The 16,893-nt window shown below is 50.4% G+C and overlaps 1 protein-coding gene across 1 annotated transcript in view; it reads left to right on the plus strand.

Annotated features, from left to right (window-relative positions):
* The window catches only part of ADCY9 (adenylate cyclase 9), a 119,448-nt gene extending 103,505 nt beyond the window's left edge, over window positions 1-15,943 (plus strand). Inside the window, exons 6-10 of the mRNA XM_047087437.1 lie at window positions 334-542; window positions 4,352-4,511; window positions 5,408-5,556; window positions 8,841-8,882; window positions 14,303-15,943. Of these exons, the coding sequence (XP_046943393.1) occupies window positions 334-542; window positions 4,352-4,511; window positions 5,408-5,556; window positions 8,841-8,882; window positions 14,303-15,491 (1,749 nt within the window). The 3' untranslated portion in view covers window positions 15,492-15,943. The remainder of the gene's footprint in view (window positions 1-333; window positions 543-4,351; window positions 4,512-5,407; window positions 5,557-8,840; window positions 8,883-14,302) is intronic.
* The last annotated feature ends 950 nt before the right edge of the window (window positions 15,944-16,893 follow it).

Genomic DNA, 16,893 nt, shown 5'->3' on the forward strand with positions numbered 1-16,893 from the left:
AAATGGCTTCTGTTACACGGCTTCACAGACACAGAGTCGTTGCCTTTGCCAGTCCATAACCCACCTTTCAGGCTCAGTATGTAACGTGCTTGTGAGAACTTACTGGTTTGTAATTGCTTGCTGTGTGACCTGGGGCAAGTTTCTTAACTGCTCTGTGCCTTAGTGTCCTCGTTAAAAGCGATAGTAGAGATGGCCTGCCTTAAAGAACTTACACCTGTACTCGGTCCAGGGTGGGCAAGTACTCAACAAACGTTGGCTTTGTCTTTCGTCTAAATCCTACTCTGTGGCCATCTGCCGCAGCTCTGGTTCACGCCTCCCGCTTCCCACACACAGGTTATAAAGAATTCTCCCGTGAAGACTTTTGCCAGCGCCACCTTCAGCTCCCTCCTGGATGTGTTTCTGTCGACGACAGTGTTTCTGATTCTGTCCATCACCTGCTTCCTGAAGTACGGGGCTGCTTCCATGCCTCCCCCGCCCGCCGCCCTGGCCGTCTTCGGTGCCGCCCTGCTGCTGGAGGTGCTGTCCCTCGTGGTCTCCGTCAGGTAAAGGCCCACCTGCAGGGCTCTTTCCGGCCTTTAGCCTGTAGCTCCCTCTGCTGGCTCCGTAGTTTATGGCTGCGCAGTTGGCTTGCGGCTCCGCTGACCCGCCTCCTGCCAGAGGCCCCTGCAAGCTCTCCTTCTGGGCGACTGGTCCTGTCCCCTCCCCTCCTCCAGCTCCACTGCACAGCATCCTCTCCGCAGACCACGGCCCTCAGCAGAGGTGAGCATCTTCCTTACCAGAGGGGGTCCATGTCTTCTGCAGCCCCACAGCTGCCAGCCAGCCCCTGCGTCTCCCAGCTCAGAGACTTAAAGAGAGCAAGTGGAAAGACAGGGAATTAGAAAGGGAAGAGAAACAGAACAGAAGCGTACGGGGCTCACGTAGTGGGTGGCCACTGGCAAATCAGTGGGTGCCTCTTCTAGATGTGAGAGCAAAACTTCCAAAATGTTGGTAGGAATCATAGGCTTCCATCTCCACCAGCTTGGGTCAGGCAGTGCTTTCTCAGGACACGGAAAGCGTGAGTGGCCAGAGGAAGAAGACATAAGTTAGGCCTCGTCAAAATTTAAAGCCTCTGTGTTCCAGAGAACGCCTGTTGTTTCTCGGGTCTGAGTGAAAGGAGCCTGCAGGCGGGAGAGTATTTGCCAACCGCAGCTGTGGTGAGGGTCTGCCATCTAGAATGTAAGCTCAGCAATGAAAAGACAAGCAACCCATTTAGAAATGGATAGAAGGTCTGAATGGATAGCAGGGACCCCTCAGGGAAGGTAGGCCCTCAAGACCCATTCAGCCCGATGTTGGGGTTCAGCCCAGCACCTGGGGACGCTCACAGCCGCTCTGCATATTTCCGACTAGATGCAAATGCACAGGGTACTCTGTTCACACGCACGCCCTCTGCTCTCCCCCGTCTGCCTCCTGGGCACCGAGACCACGTCCTCTGTCCAGTCCTGTCAGTCTCACCTGGCAGTCCCTCTGCTAATTGCCCCCAGAAGCTAGATGTAAAACAGAAACGGGGAGAAGGGCCCTGACCTCGAGTGTCTGCTCTGCTTCCCCAACACCCCAGGACAGGAAGCGGCAGCCTCGGGCCTCGCCCTCAGGCCTCTGAACACTAGGCCCCTGCCGCTCCGCTTTGGAGTTTATGGTCTGGATCGCTCTCCCCATCCCCATGCTCACCATCCCCTTATTCCCCCACCCCGGCCCCTACCCCTGGGGCTCTCTGCTGAGGGCCTTCTCTGGCTGCCGGAGGCCTCACACTTGACCTTCATGTCTCCTCCAGGTTGAGGGAACTGCAGGGTGCATCTGCGCTCTCCACCCAGATTCCCCACCAGGACTGAGCCGCGCTGCGCTGAGCCAGGGATTCCTCCCTACGGGCCCCTGCAGGGCGGCTCTGCACCCCTTACTGAGCTGCCTGGGAACTACTCCCAGATCAGCTCTGCTTCTGGGATCCCAAACCAAGGCATCTTCAGGCCCCTGGTTTGTCTTTTCCTTTTTAATCACGTACTAGAAATTCACTCGTGTAAGTGTACAATTTAGTGATTCCTGGTAAACCTACAGAGTTGTGAAAATATCACCAGATAATTTTAGAACATTTCTGCCACCCCCAAGAAAACCTGGTATCCACCTGCAGTGGGTCTCCTCGTGCTCCCTGCCCTGGGCCCGGGTTTTTGTGTGACACAGGTCCTGGCAGCTAGAGAAGGCTCCTGCTCGCTCAGAGGCCAGCATTGTCTCCATGCCTTTTTAAAAAGCCCTTTACACCACTGTTCCCTGTTCCACTGGAGCTAGTTCTACAGGGTCTGGGCTAACCTGGAGACTGCCAAGGGCTGTAGGCCACAAAGATGCCAGGCCTGGCTGCACCCCGGTGGGCTCTGGGCCTGGCACACCCACGTGCTCTGCAAGCACCTTCAAATAAGGCGGCCACTCCTCCTGAATGACCACTGGTGTGACCTTAAAAGTCCACTTCGCCTGTATCATCAAAGCTTGGGAGGGGTCGGGAACTTGATGGAGCTCCTCTCGCCATGCAGAGGGCATTTTTAGGATCCCAGGTCAACAGGAGCCCCGTGCTGCAGAATATGTGGGTGCCCCAGGGAGGCCGGTTCTGCAGCTGCTCTGGTGGCTGGCCTAACCCTCCTCCACAAACCTTCCTGCATCGCAGTCACAGCCCATCCTTGCACTCCCTTCATTTTGTGCTGAGCCCAGGCGGGCATGAGCACAGTGAGTCTCATCCTCAGAGCTCTGCCATCCTGGGGACCTTCATGAAGGGCCTGTCGGTCCTGCCTTCTCCCTCTTGGAACTTGGCTCCCTCTGCCTCCTCATGGGGCTTATGTATTCTGCCTTTGAGCATATTTGTGGTTAGTCTTGGAAATATTCCCAGGACTCCATTATCCATTTGAGTGTCAGGAGGCCAGACCCATCCAGGCCCTAAAAGGGTCAGACAGGGCCTGTCTGGCTCCATGTGGAGAATGGCCAAGATTTGCGGTTTCCTGGTGGAGGTCAAGCGTACGTGCCTGTGGCTGCTGCGCTGAGGTGTCCGTGACAGAAGGCACGGGCACCTGGCTGTGTGGCAAAGGTCTTGGAGGGGAACTTTTGGTGTCAAAGCTGAGCAACAGTGCCTGCACCACCACCACCCACCCCACCCCCCCCCCCCGCCAGAGGTGAGGATAGTGGGTCTGTCCCTTCTCCTCCTCGCTAGGGCCAGGCTTCAGAGAGAGGGTCTATGTGTGTGGGTCTCCCTCCCAAGCTGAACCCCGGTGGCCCTCCTCCATCTCCCCCTGCTGGCATCCAGGTACTGGCCCCTCACCCCAAACCGTTCTTCCTCTAGAACAGCGGTTCTGCGCCCCACATACTTGCTCTCCTTTCTTTATGAAGATTCTTTTTGTGATGTCCACATCACCATCCTGAAATACAGCCTACCTACCCATACACACAGTTTCAGAAGGGCCCATGAAATGCCCTCACTCTGACACGAAGGAGAAAAGTCAAGAAAACCATTAAAAATAAAATACATCAAGTACATAGTGCTTCACCTTGTATTTGCCAGGGCGGCACCACCGGGGAGGTCATAACAGAGTTATCAGCTGTGTCCTCAGGTGTGCGATCGCCACAAAGGGACCCCTAGAGGTGTGCGGGTTTGGGGGCATGGTGCTATGAGCTGGGTTGCAGCCTCTGACCTGATTTCTGAACTGCTGAGTGAGCCTTGCTGAGGCCCCAAACAAAGCCAAGGGCACTTCACACAGTAGTCCGTTCCTGGAAGATAACTGCGATAGTACCACCCAGAAACCACTTTCTGTTTAAAAACGAGATATAACTAGGCTCTAGGCTGAGGTCAGCAGCAGCAGGTTTTTCGCCTCTGTGGGTGTCCAGGGGGCAGGTGGCCGTTGTGCGGAACGCAGGGTAGAGCCTCCTCTCCCTGGCTCCTGCGCACTAGATGCCAGCAGCACCCCTCAGTCCCCGTGGCAACCAGAAAGGCCCTGCCAAATCCCCAAACACCTCCAAAGTGCCCAGCCCCCGGACCCCTACCCTGGCAGGCTGGGACAGCAGGTGGGGCCTGTTCATGTTCCCGTGCCTGGTTCTTCCATGCTCCTTTGAGACCCACAGAAGCTTATGCTTGGCTTTCTACAAACACGTGTTATCAGGAGGCAACAAATGACCTTCGAATAAGGTCTGATGAGCTGAGCAAGTCGAGTTCCCTTGGTATCTTCCAGAGGTGAGGGGCCAGGGCTCTGCGGCCCCCACACCCACGGCAGCAGCCTGTGGGTCTCCTGCCCTCATCTTCCCCGGCAGGCTGACCTGCCCACAGACACCCCTTTTCTCCTTGTCCCAGGATGGTGTTTTTCCTGGAGGATGTGATGGCTTGTACCAAGCGCCTGCTGGAGCGGATAGCTGGCTGGCTCCCGCGCCATTTCATTGGGGCCATCCTGGTGTCACTCCCTGCTCTCGCCGTCTATTCACATGTCACCTCTGAATTTGACACCGACATACACGTAAGTAAAGGCCTGGTGCCTGTTTCTGGGCTCTTTCGCACAACTTCGTGTTTTTTTTTTGTTGTTGTTGTTGTTTTTTTAAATAAGTCTGATGACTTGGGACAGCAGTTTAAATATAGGCCTCTAAAGAGGGACAAACTCTTTGTCACCACCTTGTGCTTGTCTTCTGAAAAGACTTGCCTGAAGCAGTCAGGGAGGTGAGCACGTGGCCTGTCACTGACCACAGTCAACAGGGCTGGGTACGCGGCTGCCCTGCCCGGTTGACATGTGCCCTCTCCAACCTCACCTGCTCTTTGCTGAGCTCCAGATGAGCTGTTTGCTTACATGTTTCACCAAGCAGCATCAGCCCCACGTTTCCAGACAAGTACAAGATAACATGCTCGTCTGTAGGACCAGCACAGCTGTGTGACTGGCCCCTGGATCGGCTGCTGTTGATCAGGGAGGAGCTTCCTGGTTAGACCCCAGAAGGAGTGAATTAATGCCCTTGTGGAAGGTCATGTTTTTGGTGAAAGCCAGTGTGACCCGAGCTGGGTGGGCTGACTGCATTTGATACCCCAAATTACATTTCTGCTGGCACCTAGCGGGATGCCTGAAGGAAGGCTTCTTAAAGGTAACCACTTACACGGCGGTGGTTTTCAGACTGGTGGCCTGCCTTCCCTTTCCTCTGGCGTGACTCATGCCGTTCCCACACATCTGGAGAACTTTGGTGCTAGTGCAGACTTGCAGCCTAAAGCTCTGGGCGATTAACGCGACAGAATGCCGTCCGTCCCTGAAACTGCCAGACATTAAGCGATTTTTATTTTGAAAGAAAGATAAGTGAGTGAATCCTTTGATGGCAGAACGGGAGTGAGGCCAAGGCGGGGCGGGTCACTGACCACGCTGGCCCCTTGTTACAGTTCACCGTGTTCGCGGGCTCCGCCATCCTGACCGCTGTCGTGCACTACTGTAACTTCTGCCAGCTCAGCTCCTGGATGAGGTCCTCCTTAGCCACCGTCGTCGGGGCTGGGCCGCTGCTCCTGCTCTACGTCTCCCTTTGCCCGGACAGGTACGTCCACCACCACGGTCTGAGTCCGGCACCCTCGCCGGCTGGGACCCCTTTCCCGACCTCACCTGTGTCTTTCGTGTCTGAGGCGATGCCCTCTCCCTCTGCTCTAGCAGGTACTATCACAGCACGACAGCTCTCACCAGACACGACATACCCCAAGACTAATATGCAAGAGAAAGAAAAGATAATTTTTGGCAATGTAGTACGTATTTGCGTATAGACATGCTTGGGTGACTACCCCTGCCCCAGAGGACAGAATGCATTAAGCTTGTGCTTGAACTTCCTTACACTGGAGAAGTAGGACCAGAGGCTGTTGCATATGAGCCCATCAAGAAAGTGAAGGAATCAAGGAATAGGTAGACCAAGAATGCAAAGAGGAAGCCGGTTCCAACTTTGTTTGAGTAGGGGTAATGTACCCAGACAGACTGCAGGCTGCTGAAGGAGAGGGAGTGAGGGGGTATGGTGCTGTTGCCGGCGACCTGGGCCTTATTTATAAATATTGACTCCCTGTCGTGACACACATCATGACATGAAACAGAGTACTGACCAGTCACTGGAAATATATCTTTTGTCTTGAAATCCTCCCACATTTGAAGAATACTTTTCATTCCCAGGTATTCAAATGGCCTTCAAAACCCTATCACTGGTAGGCTCCAAGAAATAGATTGGACGGTGTGGGAAAAGAAAGAGGAACCGTGTGGAAGACCCCAAGGGATGGGACCAGTTCTTGCCGTTATGCTATGAAAAATTAACAAATAGAAATATAGAGGATGGCAGTGATTTGTGCTGTATTTAAAACATTCTATGTTAATGAAATCCAGTAAGATCCCTGTCTTTATTTTGTCCTACTAACCAAATAATGTTTGATTCTTAGTGTGTTAAAAACAAGTCTCCTATTGATCACTGCGCATTTGCAACTGGTTTTGTGGCTATTAGCCTTTTTCAGCTAGCTGTGTATTTGGAAAAACAGTGTTACCTTAGATAGCAGAATGCTCACAGTGATTAACTTAGAAATTTCCGATAATGTCCTTAAGCCATTAAGCATTAAACTTCTCCTAAATATTGGACTTTTTTTGGTAACTGCATATAAAAACATTTTACTGTTAGCACATATTAAAGAACCAGCTTTTATAATTACAGTGGGTTTAGGCCAGTAGACTGTCTCAAAGTTATACAGGGCGTTCCTTCATTGTGCTTTGCAGGACATCTAACATTCCTGGTTCCTCAAATTACTGGGACAACCAGAGGGAGCCCCAACAGTTTAGAAATGCCCCTAGGAATGGCATTATTGTTGCTGAGAACCATTGCTGTAATAAGTTCAGAAGTAGACAATGATCTAGTTTGTTGCAATAGCAGATGAAACCGCCATCGTGTACCTGTGGACTTCACCAGAGCAGTGGTTGGTAACGGACAGAGTAAGCACCCTTCTCCTCAGTTTATTTCACATAATAATGACGACATGAAAGACGCTCAAGTTCTCTGCAAATTAAGATCAAAAGGGAATTTTAAGTAAAGCTGTCCTTCAGCATCTAGAAGGAAACCTTATTAAATAGTTAAATTACTTTAAGCAAAACACATTGTACATTTTCCTTTCTGAAGGTATGGCCATCTGGAATCAGGGTCATTATAAAACTCTCTCCCAAGAGCACGGGATTCGTCCTGCCTTTTAACCTTTTAAGAGAACCACCACAGATCCCCCATCAGCCGTTCACAATGTCCTTCAGTCACTGGTGCCGGGCTTTTCCACTGGGACCAGAGTGATCAGGGACTACTTCCATCACCTTTGTCCAGAATTCAAAGAGCAGATATTGGGGTGCGGCTGGCATCCTGAGTCTCCCCTGCACCCGGTAGTCCTCCCTACTTGCAAAATCCTTTGAGCCCATCCACCCTGTCGGCCCCACTGAGCCTTGCAGGGTCACAGGGTAGGAAGCTGCCGGAGTGATGAACAAGCCCCCTGTGTAGGGGAGGGGACTTCCAAGAACCGCTCCAGCCTTGGGGGGATGCAGATGTGAAAGAAGGGCTGTGCACACGTGGAAAACCAGTGTCACCGCCATGTCTGGGCAAGGAGAGGACATTCAGACTCAGAGCAGTGTCTCTGCTGTCGCTCTTTCTCTCCTTCTCTGTGACATCATCTAATACCTCCTGTGATGGTGAAAGTCGCTCTGAGCTGTCCCCTGGCCTCTGCTGCCCAGGGGAGCTGCTGGCAGAGGCTGTGTAAGGTCCCCCTTCATGGTGAGCAGGGCAGGTGGATCTAGAGGACCAGGAAATGTGGGGGCACGAGGCTGATTTGCTGGCCTGGGGGGAAGCTGGGTGCAACAGGACCCCAGAAGAGGCTATGAGGGATGTGGAGAGGATCCTGCAGGTCATGGGTCCTGCTCCAACACCGAGAGGGAGTTCTTTATAGTCTGTGGTTTCTGTGCCCCAAACTGGGACTTGATTGCTGTGGGACCACCAGCTTCTCGGGTAGCCAGCGTCTCCTGAATTCCTCTCTAACAGATTTTTTTTTTTTTTTTTTAGTTTATTTATTTTGAGAGGGACAGAGAGAGCACAATCAGGGGGAGGGGCAGAGAGAATGAGAGACACCATCCCAAGCAGGCTTCACATCATCAGCACAGAGCCTGATCCAGGGCTCGAACTCATGAACTGTGAGATCATGACCTGAGCCAAGATACGAAGTCAGATGCTTAACTGACTGAGCCACCCAGGCGCCCCTCCTGAGCTCCTTTCTAAATCGGTCCTTTGTGAACAGGCATTGCTGTTCATCATGACTGGTGTCTAGCCTTTGGGAACCCGTAGATGAGTCCTAACAGTCACATGAACGCCTTGGAGACTCCTTGTTAGATGTCACTCTTTGGTGACGGTGCGTCTGTTCCACACCTTACATGAAGGCCTATTAGCTATGTCACTGACTTTGCCTGTTGTGATTTTTTTAAATTTTTAAATATGTATTTATTTGTGAGAGAGAGAGAGAGAGCGCGAGCGCATGAGCGGGGGAGGGGCAGAGAGAGAGGTAGACACAGAATCTGAAGCAGGCTCCAGGCTCTGAGCTGTCAGCACAGAAGTCAGACGCTTAACCGACTGAGCCAGCCAGGTGCCCTGCGCCTGTTGTGATTTTTAGTTAACACCCAGCATCAAATTATAATAAAGAATTAACTATACTTAGTTATCTAACTTGATCTCCATATTTGAAAAAGGAAAATTGTTTATTTAAACTCTTCTCAGATCACTTTATGTAATGCCTTCTTTGCTTTTTATAATAATATTTTTCTGCATTTTAATTTCAGTTCCGTAGTAATTTCACACCTGGATGTGGGACAGAATTTCAGGTAAGCTGTTAACATCATGCTTGTATCTGAACAAACGAGAGTAACTTCCGAAAAAGCAGTTGTATCTTGAAGAAAAAGAACCATATGTAATTCTTAAAAGAATAAGTGGAAAGTATGTACCTGTTGAAATAACAGATCATAGTTACAGTATCTTACTGGAAAAAATGAAATGATTGTTAAGAACATACTAGATTTGGCTCAGTTTTACATAAGATTTCAGCATGTTATGAAGGAAATCTGTGAAGTCTAGGACAGTACTTACTTTAATTCCCTAAAATATTTTGAAATTGCTAACTAGAAATTTGAAATAATAAACGTTAGACCCTTGTTTTACTATAGACATCAAAGTAAGATCTAAATAAACTGAAGAGTTAGAAATAAGCATTAAATTATATAAGACTATATAAAAGTCTAGAAAAAATAACATTAGTTTGCAGGCCTCTAAAACAGATAACTTTCCAGTCTTACAAATAATAAAGCCACACACGCACAAAAATAAAAGGCTGAATGACACACCAATGGGGTGTGGGCACACAGATAGCTGTGGGCCGTCACCTAAGGAGCTGGTTAGGGCCTGCATAAATAAAGGACAAAAAAACAAAAAAATTCACGGGGGGAAATGTAGGTAGAGGCCACATAGGTTACTCCCGAAGTCGTCGGACGTTTAAATAACTACACACCTCCTTTTGGTCTTTTAAATTGGACGTTCACAAAGTTACAGTGTGCATACCCACTGCGGGTGGAGGTGTGGCGCGTTCCTACCCTGCCACTGTTTATTTTGTTAAGCTACCAGGCACTTAAAATACATGGCTTATTTAATTCTCACAGTAGCCTGACACATCAGGCGGCTTTGTCCCCGTTTTCCAGATGAGGACGCTGAAGTTGAGAGAAGTTAAGGAGCCTGTCTGTGGTCACACAGCTAGTCATTGGAAGTGTGTGAACCCTGGCGTCCCACACTAGTGGGCCCCCCTCTTTCTGCCATGCCTCATCACTCCTCAGAATGGTACATAGTTTTGGAAAGTAATTTGGCGATCCATCTACCAAAGTGTTTATAGCCTTTGACGTAATAATTCTATTTTTGTTTATCCGCTGAGGAGACAATCCAGAACTTCAGTTGCCAGTAAAAAGAAATGAATTATGATACATGTACTCAAATATTGCCACTGCTAAAATGCACCAATAAGAAAAACACGTATGTGGAATTGGAAACATCCTGTCAGATTTCATTATACATATGAAAAAAATGTAAGATATGCAATAGTTATGATCTGGTAATGAGTGATGAATGATTTTTTTTCTGTTTCTACAATTAAAATATTGAATCTCTGTGGACCTATGGACACTGGGAAGGAGATTTAAAGTATGGAACAAAGGCCCAGTGCACATGTGTTTCTGTTACCATCACGACTATAGTATTTATTTGGAAACAAAACACTTACCACCTTTTTTTAAGTAAACTTTTTATTGATGAATATATAACATGTGCGCTGAAAAGTACCCAGATCATAAGAATACAGCTCATTGACTTTTCATAAGTGAGCACACCCACTAAACTGCCGCTCGGACCAAGAAATGAAACATTCCCAGTGCCCAGAAGTACCCCCGTGCCACTGCTCAGTCACTCCCCCAACCTCCCATCTCTAGGCATAGATTTAAAAAAATTTTTTTTTCAACGTTTTTTATTTATTTTGGGACAGAGAGAGACAGAGCATGAACGGGTGGAGGGGCAGAGAGAGAGGGAGACACAGAATCGGAAACAGGCTCCAGGCTCCGAGCCATCAGCCCAGAGCCTGACGCGGGGCTCGAACTCACAGACCGCAAGATCGTGACCTGGCTGAAGTCGGACGCTTAACCGACTGCACCACCCAGGCGCCCCTCTAGGCATAGATTTTAAATGGCACCGAATACACCAGAATGTTAACAGATCCCATGTTAAGCTGGTTAGGACCATGAGTGATCTTTTTTTTTTTTTTCCATTTTTCTTGACGTTTTAACCCCTTTTCTCTGTGATCATGGATATACTGCATTTTTCTCAACTTCCAATTATGACTTAATGTCCCACCGTTAAGTCATAGATTGACTCTTGCATTGAGTCATGTAGAATTCCTCTTTTTGGAACTGACCTTTGCTATTCGAATGTAGGAATAAGACCACCATCTTGGCTCCTTCTGTGGCGGAATGAGAAATACTGGTTATGGATGGGAAGTAATTCCTTCACCTACCCGTCACACATCTCTTCTGCTGCACATCAGCCCCTTGGGCACTAAATGTAGATCTGTGGATTGGGGCTCTCCTTTCAAACAAAGGAGAAAGCACATGTCACAGTCTGGTGCCCTTCTCCCTCATGCTGGCCTACGTTCCAGTCTTCCCCTCCTCTGTGCAGCGGGACTGGCCTGTGCCCCTCTCCGGAGTCAGGCCACACTGCTGGCTTTGGCCACAGCACAGTGAGAAAAGCATCGAGAGCAATAGCCTGCTTGAGGAGACCCGGACACATCACCCATGTCTGCCCCAGGGCTACAAAGCCCGACTGGACTGTGAAGATGGTGGTGAGCCTCGGTGACATGTACTTATAAAGGGGACTGTTCCTTAATGTCACCACTTTGCAGAAACAGAAAGAAAGTTTCCCTCCTCACCCACCGAGATGGGCCCACACAAGAGAAGGCCTTCTGCCTACTGGGGCAGATTCTCTCTCTATTCTCAAGCTCGTTAGAGGGCTTGCAAGGCTGAACACAAATCTGTTTCGGTCATTTCAGTTAATTGTTCAGTACTTGAGATTCATAATCTGTGTTGCCATTTGATTAAATGACCATTGGAAGAATAAGTAAGTGTGGTGTGTCTTACCACAGAGGCCTTTTTTGGTTGCCGGCTCACAGGGAACTTATGGCAGGGATCCCCAAAACCACCCCCAGAACCAGCAATTTGCTAGGAGGATTTAGGACTCAGCACATAGTTGTACTGTGATTTATTACAATGAAAGGACACAAAGCAAAATCAGCAGAGAGAAAAGGTACATGAGATAGAGTCCAGAGGAGACTAAGTGCCAGCTTTCAAGAGTGCTGTCCCTACCACATAGTCTGGGACGTTCTTAATTCCTCCAGCAATGAGCTGTGACACAACAGGTAAAATGTTGTCCACCAGGGAAGCCCATCAGAGACTCTGTACCCAGGGTTTCTATTAGAGGCTAGTCAGATAGGCATCTCTGCCTGGCATCAATCAAAACTCCGGACTCTCGGAAGGAAGGCAGGTCCTCAGCATAAACCACCTTGTTTACACAAGCAGTGTAGACGCGGTGAGCCCCTTTTATCAAGGGGGGCAGGAACCTCCCCAAATCCGAGATCCTGATGCCAGGATCCTAGGGCAGTGCTGCCAGTAGGCCTTTCTGTGGCTAGCAGCCTCAGGCCTGCTCTGTTAACTCCTTTCGCATAGAACCTGAGGCCAGGAGGGACTTAGCAATACTCCAGCCCATCTTCAGTTTACATGTGAGGAAATTGAAAGCTAGAAATCTTGCCCAGGGTTCCAGAACTCCGCAGTAGTCAGCTGGGACAGAGTCTGGGGATTCTTATTCCAAGGTCAGGGCTTCTGTGACTGTGTTTCATGGAGGACCATTATGGCCAGATTGGTCAGTTTCGTTATTTTTTATAATATTCTTAAGTCACAGGTAACAGTAAAACTTCTTAAACATTCTGATTACACGATTGAGTTTTCTGTGCCATGGAGCTATCTAAACTGAGGACCTATCCATTTTATATAGAATCATATTTATAGTGACTCAGCCCATTGCTACATAAGATCTAGAAGACCACTCTGTGTGCTGTAGAAGCACATGAGAGCCCAGAATTGACATGAACAGAGCACTCACAGCTCTGTAAACAAACAGAAGACAGACAAGGAAATGCCATGCTCATTAACAGTGATTGCCTCTGCGTGGTCCATGATGGCCAAATCTTTTCTTTCTGCGTTTTCCCCTCCATTTGTTCTCATGAGTATGTAGTACTTTTAAATGGAAAAGCTGCGTTGGGCTCTGGGCTGATGGCTCAGAGCCTGGAGCCTGTTTCCGATTCTGTGTCTCCCTCTCTCTCTGCCCCTCCCCCGTTCATGCTCTGTCTCTCTCTGTCCCAAAAATAAATAAACGTTGAAAAAAAAAAATTAAAAAAAAAAATAAATGGAAAAGCTGTATCTAAAAAAGGAACTTGCAAAGAGACCGTGCTCCTGGCACTAATCTTCAGTCACACCTGTTGCTGGTCAGCACCGTCCAACTGCAGAACAGCCCCCCACCCCCCGAGAGCCCCCCGCCTCGAGAGCACGCTGTCATCAGAGGGAACAGAAATGAGAAAGGCAATTGGAAAATTTCTGCTGGAATTGTAAATGTGCAGTAGTTGAAGTGACTCCGTGGTTCCGGCTCCAGTAGTTTGTCCCACAGACAGACTCCCTCCTGTGCACAGGAGCGTCCCTGCGGTGTTCGCCAGTAGTAAGCGGTGGACGCAGCCCCAAAGGCCCAGGGTTGGGGTCTGGTTGTTACAGTACATCCATGTATTAGAATTTCTTGCAACCACAAGAAAATCAATACTTCTCTGAAGGAAAGACATTTGTTTTTTACCACTATTTATGCTGAGTTTCTCACAATGTGCTACTCTTGAAAGTATACATACTATTTTTTAAAATGTTAACATTGTCTTAAATGACTTTGGCAAAATAGAACTAACCCAGAAGGGGCTAATGGTATGTTGGTGGACTTTTATACAGGTAGACAGTAGAGAACTTACCAAAATCCTTTGTAAAAGTACACATCTTTCAGAACTAACATTGGATGAGAAATCTAAAAAGGGAGTGCGTCAGAGAATGTTAAATTTCTTGGGTATGATGATGGTAGTTTGGTTACGTTGGGAGACGTCCTTATTCTTAGAAGATAGGGACTGAAGTATTCAGGATCCAAGTGTCATGATGTCTGCAGTTTACATTCAGAATGTTCAGTGGGAGAGGCGTGTGTGCATGAGTGTGTGTTGACAGGGAAAGAGCAAAGCAGGGAAACATCAGCAATTGTTGAATCCAGGAGAGGAGCGTATGAATGTTTTAAGTAGCCTCTTAACTTTCCTGTAAGGTTGACGATTTTCAAAATAGAAAGTTGGGGGTAAAGAAAAGATGTTAAAAGTCCAGGAGCTGAAGGCTCCTGAAGAACCACAGTCACCAAGTGCTTACTCAGAAGCCAGTGGCAAAGGTCAGCCTTTATTTCTGCACCGCTCCAGCCAGCCAGCTAAACGGGAGCGGGGCGCTTGGCGGCTGCGTGCTGTCGATGCCCCAGAATTTGGTGCCGAGTGCTAGTTAGCTGGGCTGTTTCAGAACCCGCAAGTCCTGAGCAGCAACCTCTCCCTTAAAAGGTGCATTTAAGAAGGTACATCGGTTCTCTTCTCTTTACTCTCCAGTTCCAAGGGGAATCCGTGCAACAGTTCCTTGCCGCGTGACGGCAGAGCAGCCAGCCTGATTGGCCAGGAGGGGGTTCTTGTCTTCTTTCTCCTGCTCTTGTTGGTCTGGTTCCTGAATCGAGAATTCGAGGTCAGCTACCGCCTGCACTACCACGGGGACGTGGAGGCGGACCTCCACCGCACCAAGATCCAGAGCATGAGGGACCAAGCTGACTGGCTGCTGAGAAACATCATCCCCTACCACGTGGCTGAGCAGCTGAAGGTCTCCCAGACCTACTCCAAGAACCACGACAGCGGGGGCGTCATCTTTGCCAGCATCGTCAACTTCAGCGAGTTCTACGAGGAGAACTACGAGGGGGGCAAGGAGTGCTACCGCGTCCTCAACGAGCTCATCGGGGACTTCGACGAGCTCCTGAGCAGGCCGGGCTACGGCAGCATCGAGAAGATCAAGACCATCGGAGCCACGTACATGGCTGCGTCAGGCCTGAACGGCGCGCAGTGCCGAGACGGCAGCCACCCGCAGGAGCACCTGCAGGTCCTGTTTGAGTTCGCCAAGGAGATGATGCGCGTGGTGGACGACTTCAACAGCAACATGCTGTGGTTCAACTTCAAGCTCAGGGTGGGCTTCAACCACGGGCCGCTCACGGCGGGGGTCATCGGCACCACCAAGCTGCTCTATGACATCTGGGGCGACACCGTCAACATCGCCAGCAGGATGGACAGCACGGGGGTGGAGTGCCGGATCCAGGTGAGTGAGGAGAGCTACCGCGTCCTGAGCAAGATGGGCTATGACTTCGACTACCGAGGGACGGTGAACGTCAAGGGCAAGGGCCAGATGAAGACCTACCTGTACCCAAAGTGCACGGACAGCGGGGCCGTGCCGCAGCACCAGCTGTCCATCTCCCCGGACATCCGAGTCCAGGTGGACGGCAGCATCGGGCGGTCTCCCACGGACGAGATCGCCAACCTGGTGCCTTCTGTCCAGAGTGCGGACAAGACGCCTCCGGGTTCCGAAAACAACGTGCAGGCCAGGGATGGTCACCTGTCCTCTAAGAGGCCCTGGAAGGAGCCTGTCAAAGCCGAAGAAAGGTGTCGATTTGGCAAAGCCATAGAGAAAAGCGACTGTGAAGAAGCGGGCGCTGAAGAAGCCAGCGAGCTCACCAGGCTCAACGTTTCTGAGAGCGTGTGACGCAGCGCCCGTCGCTGCCGCGGTGCTCTGCTCCTTGAAACCCAGTCACGTTTGTACTTGCCTGTTGTGCGTCCCGAGCACCACAGCCTCTGTCCCTGGACGTGGTGTCATGTGGTCGTGGCAGCCCTGACGTCTGTGCGGACCACAGCTATTCAGGGGTCGTTTCCATCCGTCTCGTTCCTTTTCTTCCCCGGAGCCCTATCCCCTGGGTGTGACCGTCCAGCAGCGTGGAGAACAAGTGCCTTCGGGGGCTGGCCGCGGCGTCTAGTCTGGGGACAGAGACCGCCGGTGGAGATCATGGCATTGGGTATTGCTGGACTTTTTAAACAGAAGCTGTGGTTAAGATAGCGTTCTTACTGCTTTTCCTCACAAGACACTTTGGGTTTTTGTTTTGTCGTCGTTTGTGTTTTTGTTTTGTTTTGTTTTTGCTAATACAATGTTTTTGCGGTTTATTTTTTTCTGTGTACGTAATAGTGTTTCCCAGTGCCCTGATCTTTCTATGTAAACATGTACACGCACACACACTTTCATTTATGAATCTGAGATCAAGTGCCAGTAACTCACTGTGAGGGGCGGTGGGGGGGCGTGGGGTGCGAGCAGCTGCCAGCCTGGACGGCCCGCGCCCTCCCCACCTGCGCCTTCCAGAGCTCCTGGGCCCTCGGGGCTGGGGGGGCACCGCTCCCCGGCCAGGCGGCGTTAGGGCTTCTTCCACGTGCAGGCCCAAATTCCAGATGCTAACCAGGGATGAGCTCGTGAACCCAGGCCTCAGGTATTTAAGAGCCGTGTTTCATTCTGCCCCGGAAACCAAGGGGTCTTCCAGCTGGGAGCGAAGGGGTTTGTCTTTGAAGCCGAATCCTCTGAGAGGGAAACTCGAAATAAACGTCTGAGGGTTGCATTTATTTATTTATTTATTTATCAGGAAGTGCGTGTTTCGGGGGAGGGGCTGCCAGGTCATTGTGGTGAAGGGAGATAGGCTGGGTCGGGGAAAGGGGGTCTGCAGAGCACACAGCAGGGTGAGAAGATGCCCACTAGTGCTTTGGCTGCTTTGGGCCACGTCCCCACACAGGGGCTGAGCAGGACCTGGACGGACGTGGCCAGAGCACTCTGGGCCAGAGATGCTCCCAGCCACGGTTTTCAGCCTAACTAACGCAGCCGCTTCTGCCCTGCGAGCTGCAGATCAGTGCCCACGGGGCCTGCCTGCCGCAGGAGTCGAGTCAGAGCCCTGCTCTGTATGAGGCAGGAGGCCTGGGCAGAGCACAAGGGTGGGCAGGCAGTGCCGGCAGGGGCTTGGCTCCCACACAGCCCAGAAGTTTCTCATCCTTTCCCATTCTTGGCTTGCGCTGGGCCTCTGTGCGGCAGGATTGAACCTAGTGAGTGAATCTGAGCCCCCTTTAGGTGGAGT

Source organism: Lynx rufus, unplaced genomic scaffold, assembly GCF_022079265.1.
Source record: "Lynx rufus isolate CCGP_SWC_20201006 ecotype Redwood Valley unplaced genomic scaffold, mLynRuf1.p SCAF_23, whole genome shotgun sequence".
Classification (NCBI taxonomy): Eukaryota; Metazoa; Chordata; class Mammalia; order Carnivora; family Felidae; genus Lynx; species Lynx rufus.